At 51.5% G+C, this 16,246-nt stretch overlaps 7 protein-coding genes across 7 annotated transcripts; 4 read left to right on the top strand and 3 right to left on the bottom strand.

The window, feature by feature from the left end:
* Window positions 1-11: 11 nt before the first annotated feature.
* ANOM_008577 (uncharacterized protein) lies at window positions 12-674 on the bottom strand (the record flags this gene model as incomplete). The annotated part of the gene is made up of 2 exons (XM_015553833.1): window positions 12-486; window positions 544-674. Coding segments are annotated over 2 exons (606 nt in total), but the record flags the coding sequence as incomplete, so codon positions are not given.
* A 420-nt stretch (window positions 675-1,094) lies between these two features.
* Window positions 1,095-2,895, top strand: ANOM_008576 (delta-1-pyrroline-5-carboxylate dehydrogenase; the record flags this gene model as incomplete). Its single annotated transcript, XM_015553832.1, has 3 exons — window positions 1,095-1,181; window positions 1,242-1,714; window positions 1,773-2,895. Coding segments are annotated over 3 exons (1,683 nt in total), but the record flags the coding sequence as incomplete, so codon positions are not given.
* A 704-nt stretch (window positions 2,896-3,599) lies between these two features.
* Window positions 3,600-4,943, top strand: ANOM_008575 (NAD(P)/FAD-dependent oxidoreductase; the record flags this gene model as incomplete). The annotated part of the gene is made up of 2 exons (XM_015553831.1): window positions 3,600-3,806; window positions 3,861-4,943. The coding sequence occupies 2 exons, from the start codon at window positions 3,600-3,602 to the stop codon at window positions 4,941-4,943; spliced, it is 1,290 nt and encodes a 429-aa protein (XP_015403612.1).
* A 507-nt stretch (window positions 4,944-5,450) lies between these two features.
* ANOM_008574 (Zn(II)2Cys6 transcription factor) lies at window positions 5,451-7,958 on the bottom strand (the record flags this gene model as incomplete). The annotated part of the gene is made up of 8 exons (XM_015553830.1): window positions 5,451-5,893; window positions 5,944-6,127; window positions 6,184-6,362; window positions 6,410-6,683; window positions 6,731-7,272; window positions 7,335-7,624; window positions 7,687-7,809; window positions 7,870-7,958. The coding sequence occupies 8 exons, from the start codon at window positions 7,956-7,958 to the stop codon at window positions 5,451-5,453; spliced, it is 2,124 nt and encodes a 707-aa protein (XP_015403613.1).
* A 4,257-nt stretch (window positions 7,959-12,215) lies between these two features.
* Window positions 12,216-13,010, top strand: ANOM_008573 (uncharacterized protein; the record flags this gene model as incomplete). The annotated part of the gene is made up of 1 exon (XM_015553829.1): window positions 12,216-13,010. One exon carries the CDS (start codon window positions 12,216-12,218, stop codon window positions 13,008-13,010), a length of 795 nt encoding a protein of 264 aa, XP_015403606.1.
* Window positions 13,011-13,534: 524 nt separating this feature from the next.
* On the top strand, window positions 13,535-14,455 carry ANOM_008572 (metallophosphatase domain-containing protein; the record flags this gene model as incomplete). Its single annotated transcript, XM_015553828.1, has 1 exon — window positions 13,535-14,455. The coding sequence occupies one exon, from the start codon at window positions 13,535-13,537 to the stop codon at window positions 14,453-14,455; it is 921 nt and encodes a 306-aa protein (XP_015403607.1).
* A 221-nt stretch (window positions 14,456-14,676) lies between these two features.
* Window positions 14,677-15,297, bottom strand: ANOM_008571 (uncharacterized protein; the record flags this gene model as incomplete). Its single annotated transcript, XM_015553827.1, has 1 exon — window positions 14,677-15,297. One exon carries the CDS (start codon window positions 15,295-15,297, stop codon window positions 14,677-14,679), a length of 621 nt encoding a protein of 206 aa, XP_015403608.1.
* Window positions 15,298-16,246: the final 949 nt, after the last annotated feature.

The following is a 16,246-nucleotide window of genomic DNA, read 5'->3' as shown; positions in this document are numbered from 1 at the left end:
ACGGGTACAACGATCTGCGTGATGACCGTCTTTGAGCTGGGCTGGGAGGCAAGACTATCGGGGATAATAGACGAGCACCAGGAGGCTAGGGTGAAGGAACCAAAAATAGTTACTCCATCACGGAGAAGGAAGGTCGCCGTGGCAGCTTTTGAGACGACCTTGCTAGACACACGAAGAGCATCCTTTGCGCTCGATTCTATGCGACTTCCGAAGAGCTGCGCAAATCGGATATCCTTCCAGACACCGAGAGGAACATTGACGATGAATGTTGTGGCAAATGTAATCGGGTCAACTCTGGTTGGACAAATATCTTTTGTGATGGTTTCAGTTCCATTGGCGACCGCATAAGTCGCTCCATATAAGGTCCATACGAGACCGAATGGGCGGGAGAAGACAAATGCGCCCGGCCGTTTCAGAGCAGCCAGGCTGTGAGAACGGAGACTTTGGAGAAGAGGTCTGTTGGACGAGGCTCGTTCGACAAGGGCTCTGTATTGGTTTCATCAGTGACCATTTCCAAGGCGACCATTGTCCATACCAACATACCGATCAATAATAGTCACTGTAGGCGCGATCAGCGATGCCGACACTGCAGCAGCGGTCAAGTCTCCGGCGAGTCTCCCCGCAACGGAGCTACCCCAATCGCCATGGAGTGTCTGTGATGTTGTGTAGCTCATGAAGGCAGGTGGCTGGGATACTGTTTGTTCGTGTGAGGTAGTTGTTCACTTGGTTGCCATTGCAGCATTCCACACCGGATGAACACCCTGCTGGCAACGTGCGAGAAACAGCGAACCGGCCGAGAGGGGCCCTTTGATTGCGCGCCATGAGTAATAGAACTCTCTATCATCGGTCATCCGTATCGAAGGCACTCGGCTTCCCTTCCGAAGGCGCATGATGGCTATCAGTCGTGGCGTGGGGAAACCCCAGACTTAGCGTCGGATGCTTTGCCGAAATCTCCAATTCATAAGATGGAGCTGCCCGCAGCTTGGAATGCTGTTCTGGCTTTTGTCTTCACCCTCATCACCTCAATTCATCATGTCTTCTACTAAGATGCTTTCCATGAGACTGTCCAACCCTGCGCGCTCCTCTGCGCGTAGTTTGCGACCCTTCCCGAGTGCGACTTTGCAAATCCGCACCAAGCGACCGTGCCCTTCAGACTCCCCGATGCCAGAAATGAACCCAACGTGAGTACAAATCACATATTTGAACATAGGATTCTAGGCGGCTAATTCCTTTCCTCATAGCCTCTATACTTGCGAGGCTCCCAGGAGCGCGCCAAGGTGGAAGAAGCCTTGAAGCAGCTCCGGTCCCAACTCCCCGTCCAAAGTGAAGTCTTCTACAACGGTGTGGCACAGAAGGTCTCCAAGTCTGTGAATCAACCACTTCCTTCGGAGCATGCCACTACCTTCACCAACTACCCCCTTGCCTCCAAGGAGCAGGTCGCTGCTTCCATCGAATCCGCTCTCAAGGCCAAGAAGAGCTGGGAGGAGACCCCTTTTGTCGATCGCGCATCTATCTTCTTGAAGGCGGCCGAGTTGGCCACGGGCAAATACCGGTATGAGCTGATTGCGGCGACCATGCTCGGTCAAGGAAAGAATGTCTGGCAGGGCGAGATCGATGCTGCGGCCGAGTTGGCCGACTTTTTCCGTCAGAACTGCAACTTTGCCGCGGAACTGTTGGAGAAGCAACCCACTCGGGGTACTGATGGCATGTGGAGGTATGTACTGGCCGATGTCAGTGAGCTGTTGTGAGAAGCCCCTAGCTAACTCTTGTAGTCGGATGGAATACCGACCCCTTGAGGGATTCGTGTACGCGGTCTCGCCCTTCAACTTCACAGCATTGGGTGGCAGCTTGGTCTCAGCTCCCGCCTTGATGGGTAACGTGGTGGTGTGGAAGCCCTCGCCATCCAGCATCTACGCGAGCACATTGGTTTACAAGATTCTGCTTGAGGCTGGTTTGCCTCCGGATGTTGTGCAGTTTGTGCCCGGTGATGCGGAGGAGGTCACCAGCGTGGCTCTCTCTCACCGCGACTTTGCCGGCTTGAACTTCATCGGATCATCTGATGTCTTCCGCAGCATCTATGGCAAGATCGGCGAAGGTATCGCCAACAAGACCTACCGTGAGTTCCCTCGTGTGGTCGGTGAGACCAGTGGCAAGAACTTCCACCTCATCCACAACACCGCGGACATCCCCAGCGCAGTTAACCACACCATCCGCGGTGCTTTCGAGTACCAAGGCCAGAAGTGCTCGGCCACCTCCCGTGTGTATCTCCCAGAGAGCCGTGCCGAGGAATTCTTGACGGCGCTGAAGGCTGGTGTCAAGGATATCACTATCGGTAGCCCCGACAAGGACTTTGAGGCCTTCATGGGCCCTGTGATCCACCGCCAGTCCTTCAACAAGATCAAGTCGATCATTGATGCCAGCAACAAGGATCCCTCCCTGACCTTGGTGGCCGGTGGTACCTACGACGACTCCGTTGGTTTCTACGTTCACCCCACTGTCTACCAGGCCCACTCCCTTGACCACCGCCTGTTTGACGAGGAGATCTTCGGACCCGTCTTGGCCATCTATGTCTACCCTGACGCCGAATGGAGCTCTATCCTGAAGAAGGCCGACCAGCAGGGCGGTGGCTTTGCCCTTACCGGTGCTGTTTTCGCCAAGGATCGCCGTGTGATCCGTGAAGCTGAGGATGCTCTCCGCTACTCCGCTGGAAACTTCTACATCAACTGCAAGACGACTGCCGCTCTGATCGGACAACAATCCTTCGGCGGTGCTCGTGCCAGTGGTACGAACGACAAGGCTGGTAGCTCCGACATGCTGCGGCGCTTCACCAGCCCCAGAATGATCAAGGAGGAGTTCTTCCCCTTGGAGGGCTTCACCTATCCTAGCAACCACTAGATACAACTACATGACGGCATGAATTTCGATGTTATGGAAAGATGTACATATAGTTAGATTTCAAAAATTCACGTTTTTCACGTTTTACTTCTATTTGACGTAATCTTTTCGTATATCAAGGACTCATAAGATATTTAATCCTGACCATATCATCATTATTGTCTACTCAAAATAGTCTGTATAAGAGAAGCTTGCTTCTCCTCCTTCTCCAGCGGTGTATGTCCGTCTGTCTGTCCGTGTGTCTGTCTGTAGGTATATACCTTTCTTAACTACTCTATTTGTTCTTGATTAGTAAGAAGTATTATGTTTGTAGATTCTATCTCTGCAAGTTTTTTCCCAAACGAAGGGAGGTCACACGATCCCATGTTTCTCACAACCCTTACAGCGCATGCGCCAGGAACGGCAAGGAGCTGGACCCATCGACCCATCGAACCATGGCACAACCCCTCATCGGATTGCATCCCGATGGTTGATATGGATATGGGGCGATAAGCTATAAGTGGGGCTCGTGCGAAATCCCCCGCATTGCAAGCTGTTATCGCGGGAGTCTAGTCTATCGCTATCGGGCCCTCGACCGGCAACGCTCCCGGGCATTCACCTCCTTCCCGGCAGCTCTGGGGTCGCTTGCATGTATATATAAGAACTAATGCAGCTCTCGATACTGTGGATAAAGACAGCATCACGATTTCTACGAATTGGCCATCATGGTTTCCAAATCCAAGCCCATTGCCATTGTCGGAGGCGGTGCCTTCGGTCTCTCGACAGCCCTCCATCTGGCTCGGGATGGATATAACAACATCTCCGTCTTTGAGCAAGATGACCAGATCCCTCCTCGCCCCTCCGCTGCCAATGACCTGAACAAAATTGTGCGCGCCGAGTATGAAGATCCGTTTTACACGGATTTGACCATGGTTGGTAGACTCCTGGGCCCCATCAGCCGTTGGCCTTGTTCTAACCCAGAATAGCAAGCGATCGCCGAGTGGAAAACTCCCCTCTTTGCTCCACACTTCCACCAGACCGGCTTCCTGCATTGTGTCTCGGGAAAAGCCCCCGAGCGAGCGGTTGAGACTCTCAAACGCTTCCAGGCCTCCGCCAACCGCCACCCAGAGCTCAAACCACACGTCCTTCCGATCGAAAAAGACGAGGACATCCGACAACGGTTCTGGCAGTTTGACGGTCAGTTCCCCGGTTGGAACGGATACTTCAATAGCTTTGATGGTTACGCACATTCGGGCAATGCCTTGAAGGCCGTGTACCGGGAGACCCAGAAGGCGGGGGTCCGCTTTTTTCTGGGGGAGCATGGCGCCGTCGCCGAAGTGACCTACAAGGATGGCAAGAGCACAGGCATCCGGACGAAGAACGGTCGCTTCCACCCTGCGGAGCTCGTTATTGTCGCGGCTGGGGCTGCCGCCGCCAAATTAGTGCCAGCCATCGGGTCGCAAGTCGTAGCCAAATCGTGGTCGGTCGCACACGTTCACTTGACAGAGGAGGAGACGTCAGCGCTACGAGGCATCCCCATCACCTACGCGCGCGATCTCGGATTCTTCTTTGAGCCCGATCCCGTCACGCAGCTCTTGAAGTTGTGTCCGATGGGCGGCGGATACGTCAACACAGATCCTGCCACCGGCGTGTCGCACGCCCCATCCGTATCGGACAGCGCCTTCGTGCCCCCGGAGGATGAGGCCAAGATCCGGCAACTACTGGCACACACGCTCCCCGCGTTGGCCAACCGGCCGCTGGTGAAGAAGTCCCTGTGTTGGTTTGCGGACACCAGCGACTCGGACTTCATCATTGACTACGTTCCGCATACCTCGTCCTCGGTGGTGCTGCTGTCGGGTGACTCCGGACATGGGTTCAAGATGTTCCCTCTGTTCGGCCGCTGGGTGAAGGCGCTCCTGGAGGCCGCCGACCAGCAACAGCCTGTTCCACGCTGGCGCTGGAAGGAGCCCCAGCAAAGTGGTGATGGCAAATGGGGCGACGCAGTCAGTTGGCGGATCGGGTCGACCAGAGAATTCAAAGATATTCAACCTGGCAAACCGAAGCTTTGATTGTCTCGTACGTGCACTGTTGTTATAATTGTTTTTCAATTTTACGATGTACTTGAAGCGATTGCACTATCTTATACTAGGAAAGAAGACCATAGATCACAGTATATATATATCATCTTTCACCGTCTCGACTGCCCTTCCAGTCTCCATAGCAACTAGCCATGTATCGTCTGGAAAATAGAAATCGACTACCTTTCTTTCCCAAGGATTTGTTCGATTCAGAGTTGATTGAGCCGTAAAAGCCGGTGAAACGACTCTGGTTGTAGGGTGCACCTTCCCGATCGGCCGGTGTCCCGTTCGGCAGTCTTCCCGACCGAGTCCCGGCTCCCGTGCAGGCCGAGTCCCTCTACGCGTCAGTCACTTTTCACCTTCAAAATAGATCAAAGATCGTGTGTGAAAGCGGGTGGGACGCAAGACGTCTTGAAAACCATCGCATGTCCATTCCGTGGCAGGTAATTCATGTCTCATTTCTATGGGATATCATCGCTACTCATAACAAAATCATAACTACCAGATATGATTTTCCGTGACGGCGTGCGCAATCCAATCCACATCCCCCGTATCGATCGACTCCGCCACAGCCATGATCTCGTCCGTCGTCAGACCCGGATTCAGATTGGTGATTTCAGAAATCCCGAACACTCGATCCGGCGTGGACGGGGAGGGCAGTCGGGAGATGATGCGATCCAGCTGCCCTTTCCTTGCCAGCTCGGCACTATGAAGGTCTCCGTCGGTTGTCAGCTGGCTCAGCATCCCGGCGAGCTGCTGCAACTCCGACTTGCGAAACCCGGCGATCAAATTCCCCCGCGAGATCATTTCATCCAACACCGTGACGCTCGTGTGGAACCACGGCGTCCAGTCGTCGAGGAGGGACGCGTCAGCTGCAGGGGCGGTGACCAGGACGACGGCGGCGGTATACGTGGCTTCGAGGTCGAACGGGAGGAAACTGTCTAGAAGACGGTCAGCGATGCCCACCCCGGGGTCTGCGAAGGGTCCCTACCTAAGAGATTCTGTCGCTGGAGAACCATCAGGATGTTCAGGATCTGCTGCGCGGAGTCGATACAGACCTGCAGCAGCTTGCGAACGTTGGCCGACGAGTTCAGGGATTCGAGCGAACTGTCGGTGGTTTGGATGCGCATCTTCAAAAAGCAAAACAGCACCGGTCGGGTTGCCAATACGATGCACTGCGAACGGTCAGCCATAAGCAATCCCCGAACACGAAGGAGCGAAGCGGTCAGACCTGATGGTAGAGTAGATGCAGGTGCGCCGATAGTCGGGACACGCCGCTGATTGAGGACTCATCTAGGCGCAAGTCGTAGCATTTTCGAAGCTCGGTGATCACCTCTGCGGCGCTGGCGAGAGCGCTCTTGGTTCTCAACAGGAAATTCCGATTCAGGCGGCCATCCGGCCCATAAACACCTCGGACCGTCAGCACAAGTCGTCTCACAAATCGGGCGATGACCTACTGCTGCTGATTTCGTCCATGATCTGACACACCTTGATTTGCATGCTGAGGGCGATCGCCTTCTGGGGCGATCCCGGGAAGTAGGGCAGCTGGTGGTGTAGCTGATCGTCGCGGATGGATTGTGGCAACCCCATCAACGAGGTCATCTGGCGATCGAGGATGTAGATGGTCCACCAAATCCGGCGGCATCGCTGGACGATCGCGTCCCCGAGGTGCTCCGCGGACATGTTGGTGTGCATTCCCTGGGCCTGGGCGATGCGCGCTGCTTGGCCAATCTACACGGTTAACGACATTGCGGCGCTGGGCAGGGTTTGCGACTTACATAATTGTGCGCCGAGTTGCGGCAATCAAGCGATTGCAAATATAGGGCGATACAGCAAAGAATCTCGGTGGCAACGATAGGATCCCGGCAGAGGTTGGTGGTGTCCGGCAGCAACTGCAATGCCTTGGTAAAGAACTCACACCCCGACGGTCGACTCCCTTGATTTCGCTGCACGACAAACGCTTTGCCAAACGCCAGGATGAGCAAGTAATGAATATACCACAAGCCCGAATGCGCCATCTGATGCTCTGGATTCTCGTAGAAGGCGTACAAGCCGTCCATGAAGGTTTCCTCGTCGAAGAGGTGGAACAACTGGCCGGCATGGAACTTGACCGCGTTGATGAGGTAGATGGAGAAGTCTAAGGGAGGCGCCATGGGTATCTCGTGGGTCACCGTGGTCCTCGTTCCCTCCCAGCCCAGATCGTACGCCGAACCGTCGAAGTAGAGACTGCCCGTGGGCAGGGGCGCGTTGTATAAATGCTCATGCGTCATGCTCAGAATCTTGCGCGCGAAGGACCAATTGGACGAGGTTCCTAGATAGACTACCACACTTCTCGTGAGTCCTGTGAACGTGGACAAGGGAGGCGACGGAGGCAACACTTACAGATTCGCCCGGATGCTGCCGCCATAAACGTGGACGGACCCGACGATAATGGGTTTGTGAGTTGCGATGCGCCTTCGAGATTGTGACCCCATTCCGGTTCCCCTTCGACGGCCAGGTCGTCGCCTCCTAGCATGGGATCGGTTGGTATGGCACGTCCCGTCGCCTCCGATATCGACGCCTTACCCTCCGTCGTCGGCCGGAGCACCTCCTGCTCCATACTTTGCGGGCTGAACGCTTCATCTTCGCCGCCCTTGAGGAGTGCTAGCTGCCGTTGGAGGTCTTCGAGGTATCTGGGAGAGTCATGGTCAGTGGTGTCCTTTGCACGAACCAGAGATCAGCCAAGGAGCCTCACCCCCGAGTGACGAGGATTTTCTGGTCCCGATCATCGAACGTGCAAGTTGATTTGCGCTTGCTACAGGTGTCGCACGGCTGCGATCCCGAGCATTTGATCTTTTGTCTTCGGCATCGTTGGCAGCTGTCGGCCTGATGTTAGCGACGTGGCGAACGGCACGCCGAGACACGGGGACTAACTTACGCATTGGACGAGCGCTTCTTGACGCGGTTTTCCTTATTCTGTGAGGCTTCCATGGATTTGGAAGGGGACCTGTGCTTGACAGAGATCATGGTTGAGCAAGCAGTTGTTGCCCAATTCTTTTTTTTTTTTTTCTCGAACTGTGTGCTAGTAATGCTCCCTCTCGTGCCAATGCCACTGTCATGCAGGCTGAGATAACTCACTTTTGCCATTCGAGTTTAATGCGGGGTAGGAACCAAAGAAAGGCCAGATGTGGGTCGACGGGGGATATTATCTCCAGATCTGGAATGTCCGTCCAGACTTCGATATAAAACGTTATCTTAAGCATGCTGCAGTACATTGTATGTAGCATACTTGATTACTGCTATAGTAGCGATAAGAGATAATTCTGGTCCTACAACGCTACTTTCGGTCGTTTTCTGTTCCTGTTTCTTTTGGTGATTTTTATTTTTATTTTATTTTCTCCCTCTCTCTTGCTATCTTGTACTCTCTCTCCTCTATTGTTAGATTTAGTGTCTCCTAGTAACGTGGAGCCAAGCACTAGTGAGGGCTGGACTATGAGTCCCATGATAACCTGGACCGGCTTCGCTTCCGACCTTCGCTGTTGACCACCGGCTACCCTGCCGACCAAGGCAACAAGGTGTCTAGCGCCAGTGCCTGAGGAAAGCTTACCTGCGAAAGAGTTTCACCTTGCTGGTTTGATATTAGTTTTCAACTAATAAATTAAAAAATAATGCAGTAAAAAGAAAATCCTAGTATTCCAGATTCTTCCTTAATTTAATTGAGTTTCTGTATTTGTTTCGTGCTTTCGTGGCTGCTTCTAGAATGATGCAGTTCATGCGGACATGGAGAGATCCCGAGTTCCGTATATCTTCCTCAACTTCCACTCCCTAAGGCCCTCTCAAGCACGGATGGGTTCTAACAACCATGAGAAGGAAGACAAACAACAGTGGCAATTACGTACAAAGCTTAGAAGCAGACCGGGTTGGCTACCGTTGGGGCCACACTAGTTAACCGATCGGCTGCGAGTCGGTTCGGCAGCTTGTGCTGGTCGCACGGATCGTGGATGATCTCGCCTCGATATTAGCGTGCTTCGGGGCTCGAATGATCAAGGCGTTGTCGAATCCACCCAAGTCAGTAATTATGAGCAATACTGGACGGCCCAACGATGTCTGAGCAATCCCAAGGGAATAAAACGAGGGTTGAAAGACATAAACCATCCAGCCTTGGATTATTGCCACAGTCCAACAGAAGAGGACTGCAAGCCTGCCAATCTCCATGTCTATGCCGCATGGGAGTGCATATACTAGCACTATGTTCTCCAACCAGCCTTTACCGGTAGAGCACAAGCTACGTTCATTGGCCTTCACAGATGACGATAATTCCAGTCTCAACCATGTATTACCCTTCTCGGTCGTCCTGAGCGATCCAGACCAGCTTCAAGTTCGAACACCGTCGCACAACAAGACATTGCGGGACGAAGATAAAGGAAACATTCTCGAACAACACATATCGGCCAGCCTGCTGTATGACAGTACGGGTCAGTGTCTCCAATGCCGTAGCAGCGATGCGCCAGTGTTCTGTAAACCGTTTAGAACAAGGTCGAGGGTTGGTAAGCCGGCTCTCTGCTATCTACAGGTATACCGACCCTGAGTGGTAAATTCCAGCCAGCAATGATAATCGAACTGGACATGTAACTTGGTTAGGTTACAGTTCTACCACACCAGTGGTCTATTACGACTGGACGAGAAGCGTTGTCTTTCTAATATCAAGGACATATCTCCAAGGATACGAGGCTTTGCCAAACCTCCAAATATACATATCCTCTGTTTCCCTCTTGCTATATACTTCTATGCCCTCCCCCCCTTTATTCCATTCTTTGTTAGTTCTCTAGTGGATTAGTCTTTGTCTATTGGCCTTTGTAGCCGGTTATATGCTGAATGCACCACGATTCTCACAGCTAGGTGAAGAGCACCCATGATATCGCCCTGGTTGGCTTCCATGTCTGATGCTCAGGAAAGATAGGAACGTGATTGGTTCGGGATAGTGGATCTACATCTCAAGCGCAAAGGATAAACGTACTCCTTGGCTTCCTCTTCGGGAACTTCAACTACCGCGGACCCACTTGCATACATTAGCATCATCAGATTCGTGATCTGTATGGACTATGTCGAGGAAGCAGTTGCCCCACGTTATTATACCTCCACATTGTCCCATGGTACATTTATCTACAATGGACTGACATGTTAAAAGCATTGACAGGCACCGGCTGTGAAAAGTCTGGCGACAACTCGTTGTACTCCCATCATCCTAATCAATCGCGTGTACGATACAACAACTCTTGATGCCTGGCACACAGCGTATCCACGATGGATGCCAATGCGCCGACGGTGTTGTGAAACCGGGGGAGCTACAGCTAGAAGCTTCCAGTACCCATCACATAACCCTGTTGTCTCGCAATGAGGCCTATAGCCCTCGATTGTCCGGATTTGTTCTGGTACCAACTTCGTCTCCTAGATCCGACCAGCCAGACTACCCTGATATCACACTCACCTTCGATCAAGAATTAACAACCCGAACGCGCGACTCCATGGCTATCGGTAAGAAAAATGTCCATCTATTCAAGCGCCTGTCGAGGCGGCGCCTAGCTCCGAACCGAGTCAATGCGGCTCATGAGTTTCGAGGCTGTTCGGATGTAGAAACAGTCATGAAGTGTAGATTGGAAGGCTCGCCAACGGTATCCACAGCTGACCAGCACGGTGGCATGAGGCTACTGCGATTTCAATTTCTTATTCCCATTCCTGCTAGTCTGCCAGGAACCATGAAGACAATGGTAGGGGAAGTATCCTACACGCTTACGGCCACCGCAACCTGGCCCTCAGGGACCTCGACAAGCACGACGAGACCGATCCAGATAGCTCGTCGCGTGCTTCCTAGTCCCGGTTATGGTGTCAGTCACGTTCGAAACTATCACGGGGCAACATTGTCAACAGAACTGTGCCTGACGCCAGAGGTATCTGTAGACCCAAGTGCCACGAGATTAACATACTCTGCCAATCTTCTCGCTCGTCGAACAATTACCCCCGGGGATCGGCCTATGGAAATGAAGTATGTGGTCATCAAAGAGCTCAGGTGATGGGTGGAAGAGACAGTTCGTTTAATGACGGTCACCACGGTTGGTGGGCACGAGGACACCACGACATGCGAGAAGCAATGCGTACGCCAAGTAGGACGCGGGACACAGAAAGGGCGATGGACTGCCAGTAGGGGCCTGTCAACGACCCAGTCGAATATTGAAGACACTGATGGGGAAATTGACATCGTGTTCGGGATCACGATCCCACGGAGCGCAAAAGCTGTAGACAGCTTAGATATCTCTTCATACCGTGTCTCCTCTGCACCAGGGCTTCCAAATCAAGCAACTTCGGAATCTCCTCGACCTTACATGCTATCTACCAAGAAGAGAGCAATTACCGTTAGCCATCAACTAAAGCTTGAAATCATCACTGGTGAAGACACTTACCACCAGGAAACAAGGAGCCTACTGGATCGAAAAAGGCTGTGGAAATCCTTCAAGGCGTTTTACCCTCTGTCGCTGCACGAAGTGACGACTGGCGAAGACCTGCCCGAGGGCCTTCTGCATGAAAACTCGTCTCTCCCGCAATACGAGGACGGATCTGCAATGCCACCAACTTATGATGTCTTGTCTTGATACCTTTCTCTAATACGTTCAGGTTTGCAGCATCTCACAGAAGCCTCGGTCTGGGGTTACCCCCTCGTCGAATGAACGCATTACAATTGAGCGAGCAAGGGTCAAAATCAGTGGATGTCTATATTACATCATGTGAGGGACTGATACGAAGCGACATCAAAATTCTGCCAAGACCATGACCCAGTGCGCGGAGCTCGTATTCGCATAACACCGGCGAGGCTATTCAGCATTGGCATCGTAAAGACCGCCAGACGATTGGATACTACAATCGCCCGTGATCGACGCTCTTGGCTGTACCAAAAATAGTTCTTCAGAAATGAATTCTCCGTATTCATTTCAGGCTAAGAAGAGTGAAGACCGTGAAATCGAGCGAGAGGTCGTATAGTTTCTTAAATTAGCCGTGATGAGGACAATCTTCATCGCTTCTGGGATGGCCTCATGCGTGACGCATTTTAACAGCTTGAGAAACTCGTGTTAATGTGGGAGTATGTGAGGAATAAACAAGGAGAGTGCCAATATAGTATTTTACCTTTCTGGAGAATGGAAGATAAATAGCACGCGAGATACCCTATAAATCTCAAAACCATCACCAGCCTTCTTATCAAACATCGACCTAACTGACGAGTAGTTTCTCAATATGAAGACCTCATTCATTTCCAGGCTGTTGACCCTGACGGCATTTGCGATATCCTCCAACCTTTCTTATGCCCTGCCTCTCTCTGAGCGAGACCTAAGACTCTTTGAAGAGCGTTATATTAACTCACTGGACTATTCGCTCGGCAACGACACTGTCAAATTAGTCGGTTACAAAACCATCAAGATCCCAGCGGAAGAGCTGGACGACCTCAACGACCACTACAACAAGAACCCTGACGTGTGGAAGAACATGCCAAACTACTTCTACGATCAAGGGTCCGGCACACTGCGAGCTTATTTCCCCGTCGACGGAGCGCTTGTCGAGCATGACGGCCAGCAGCATGAGGCGAACTCACTGGGCGAGTTGGACCTCGATCAAGTCAACGGCGACAGCTCGGTACTGGGCCGAAGACAGACCGATTCGATTACGGGTGTCGAAGGCAATATCATCAAAGATGGTATTATTTACCTTGCAAAGGCCGCGAAGCCGCACGCTCAGTACGGTAAAGTGCTCGTCTACGACTTTGGCGAGAAGATTGTCCTCGACCATGATCATCATGGCAGCCACTCGAAGCGAGAGGGAAAGAAGTCTTGCATGAACAACCATGGCGGCCCGAACTGCAGCGACAAGTTCAACATTCACAGTGATAAGTGCAAGAAACGACATGACATCTGCATGGACTACAACGGATGGTTCTCGAACTGCAAGAAGAATGGCTCGACCTGGAGGAACTTCCCCGGTAGTGACTGTGACAAAGCACTTGGCCGTGGCAAGTGCTGGAATGAAGTTATGTGAGACGCTTGTGGCTGGTTGCAGTCTGCTTTCAGTCTGCTTTGAAGTCGGTATGGAGAATCATGAGCCGTGTTGCCCCGTAGGAGTTGGGGAGGTAGCCTCGTTTTTGTATATAAACATCGCAATGATAACGTTATGCCACTCGAATGCATTCTTGCTATAAGTTTAACTAGGTAGTAGTGATGCTTGGGCTATGATAGTTGAAATTCCCCGCAAGGATAGACAGTAAATTGATGCTAGTATATTATTGAACACCTCAAAGTATGTGCTACAGTGCAGCCACGACATACCTATCTTGTACACGAGTTCTCTGGCCTGATTATTCAGGTAACGATGACTTCACTATTTCCTCAAGAAGCATCGTTGATGCTATAGCAATGATGCAAAGGTGTCATGTGATAAGGATGGATGCTCGAACCCGCCGAAGAGGTTCCATGTGTCCAGCCTCATCTTTGATATTTGCTAAGCCGTACACCACACTACTACTTGTCAGAACAACGGATAGTCTTCAGCCCTGAATCTTCAATATGGCTACCATCAGAACGAGGTTTCTCGTCATCTCAGACACGCACAGCCGCGACTCCATACCATCATCGAATGAACCTGCAGATGTGGCCATTCACTGTGGCGATCTCACGATGGGGTCCAGACTGCACGAATTCAAAGCAGCCATCAATCTCATAAAGCAGATCAACGCCCCACTCAAACTTGTTATCGCGGGCAATCACGACTTCACACTCGACCCTCTTGCATTTCAGAACAAAATCCATGAAGCTCAAAGGCTGCAAGATATCGACCCACTACTGATCGAGAAAGAGTACGGTTACTGTGGGCAGGTTCGAGAGCTGTTTGACCATGTCGACGTGAAGAAAAGCGGGATCCGACTTCTAGACGAAGGGACCCATTACTTTACTCTTAATAACGGCGCGTCCTTAACAGTATACGCCAGCCCGTACACCCCATCGTTTGGGGAATGGGGCTTTCAGTATAAACCGGACGAAGGTCATGAGTTTGCAATTGGGAGTGTTGATCTTGTTATGACGCATGGCCCGCCTCGGGGCATCCTGGATCATTCTATGTCTAGTCGGCGGGCAGGCTGTGAGCATCTCTTTGACAAGGTCGCTCGATGCAGACCGCGAATGCACTGCTTTGGACACATTCATGGAAGTTGGGGAGCCAAACTGATCGCATGGCGCAAGACAATCAGCGAGAAACCGTCCCATCTGACAGACATCGACAACGGCCAGTCAACAGTAATCGAAAAGCTCTCCAATATCGAGGCGAGTGGCCCCCGAGCGTTTTACCTGACCAGCCACTGTGCTGGTGATGCAAATTCCCTTCAACATGGGCATCACACCCTGTTTGTCAATGCCGCTATTGAAGGCTCCGATGACTTTCCCACCCACCCTGCATGGCTCGTCGACTTGGACCTGCAAAGAGCCCTCTGAGCTGCCACGAAGATATTTTGCTAGCATTTCTTTTAGCTCTTTATCCATCTCACATTTCTGTATTCTAAAGCGGTTAATGCCCCATGCATCCAGCTGAGTCCACAAGGGACCATATGTTTTCATACTTGTCGAAAGAGACAGGCTCACTGTACTTAATACCAGATGAATTGGCGACAAATAAGGCAATGTCCTGCCGTTCGAACCATAATAAAAATGGATTTTTATGTTTCCATCGTATTAAAAACCACAGTTGCATCTTTCTCACTCAGTACAGCCAGCAAACCCAGCCGGTCAGCCCTCCCTAACAAAGAATTCCCAGCCTCGGCGACATACGCCCGCTCCTCATTATCGAGCTCTGGAAGAATTTGACCCCCACTAGCCACCTCCCACAATAACCATTTGAAATCTACATCGTCCCCAGACTTCCCACAGTCGACATACGACATGGCCCGTAGCCGCAATAGGTCTGATACGGAGGCTACTGACCCTTCATAGAAGGGCTCTGCATTATATATGCGGTCCATAGGGCTATCACCAATTTGGATCAGATCGATCTGGACCGGAAATCCCTGGCGGGCATTGAAGCAGACCGTGCCATCGGGCACCATGGTGAACTCAGGGGTGCCGGCCGTCACACCCACCCATATGTCCAACAGGACATTCTCTGGGGCCGCAATATCTACATCTTCAGTGTAATATACCGAGTTATGGGCGACGCTGGCCGCACCACCAACCAAGACGACTTCACGCTGAAGCTCTGGTCGAACCAGGCGGGCGATTGCTCGGAAGCACTCGACCAGTGCCTTTTGGAGTGGCGCGGGGATAGGAATGTTCCTTGGCATCTCTCTTGAGCCAAAGACGATAAATATGAGGTAAGTATGCTCTATAATAGCTACTCATGTAAGTCATTTTTCCTCTATTTACTGTAATCGATAGGCCTACCCTGCAGTGGGAGCTATTCCAAAATGGAGTTTATAACTCTGCCATGGTCAGTACTATATATAGCAAGTATCAGCAGGCCATCCAGATTTGGGTAATTACCTTCTGGAAATGGTATCTTTCAAAGCTTTCTGTAGAGGAAATCCAAAGGAGTCTAGTCTACAGGCTTATGACCCAATAACAAAATCTGCCTCCAAACGAAAGTCCATTGCGCCTTCCTCTTCCATTGAATATACCGTACCACCACCAAGGCAACGATACACTCGACGGTATGCCGTCATTTATCAGGGCCTTGTTGCTTTCAAGGATGGTTTTGCAAAGTCTACCGATCTCGTTTTCATATTAGGCCAGCAGTATATTGTAGTAAACCGAGAGCTAGTCCTTGCGGGTTGGCTTTGAGCCCCGTCGTGAAGTATCTTGCGTACAATACATATCAAGTTTCAATCGTAGGCTGGTGAAACTAAGGTAATAGTGTCTCCAGTCACAATGAGATACACCAGAAGGCTTGGGACGAGAAAGCTTACCCTGAGAATGTTCTCTCAATGTCTAAACCTCATCAATTCCAGGCCGGTATCGATCGCGTATCGTTGTATCAACGATAAAAATGGCAGGTCTACTGAGAGGTGCAGAGCTCGCTGGGTGCGGTTGCAATGCGCATAAAGCAGCGTATTTGGGATCTTTGGGCTTTCTAGCCCTATCTTGGACCTATGATTGAAGAAATATAGACTGTGCTTGGTGCACTAGTACTCGCATTAAGCTACTCTAACTCATTGCGCATTCTCTCCTGAAGAGTCCTACCACCACAGATGCAATGGCAGCTAAAGTACATAGGCTAAGAACAACGTTCATATA

The sequence above is a fragment of the Aspergillus nomiae genome, assembly GCF_001204775.2.
Source record: "Aspergillus nomiae NRRL 13137 chromosome Unknown contig00324, whole genome shotgun sequence".
Taxonomy (NCBI): Eukaryota; Fungi; Ascomycota; class Eurotiomycetes; order Eurotiales; family Aspergillaceae; genus Aspergillus; species Aspergillus nomiae.
Note: the sequence above shows the minus strand (reverse complement) of the source record. Positions and strands in the feature narration are given on the sequence as shown.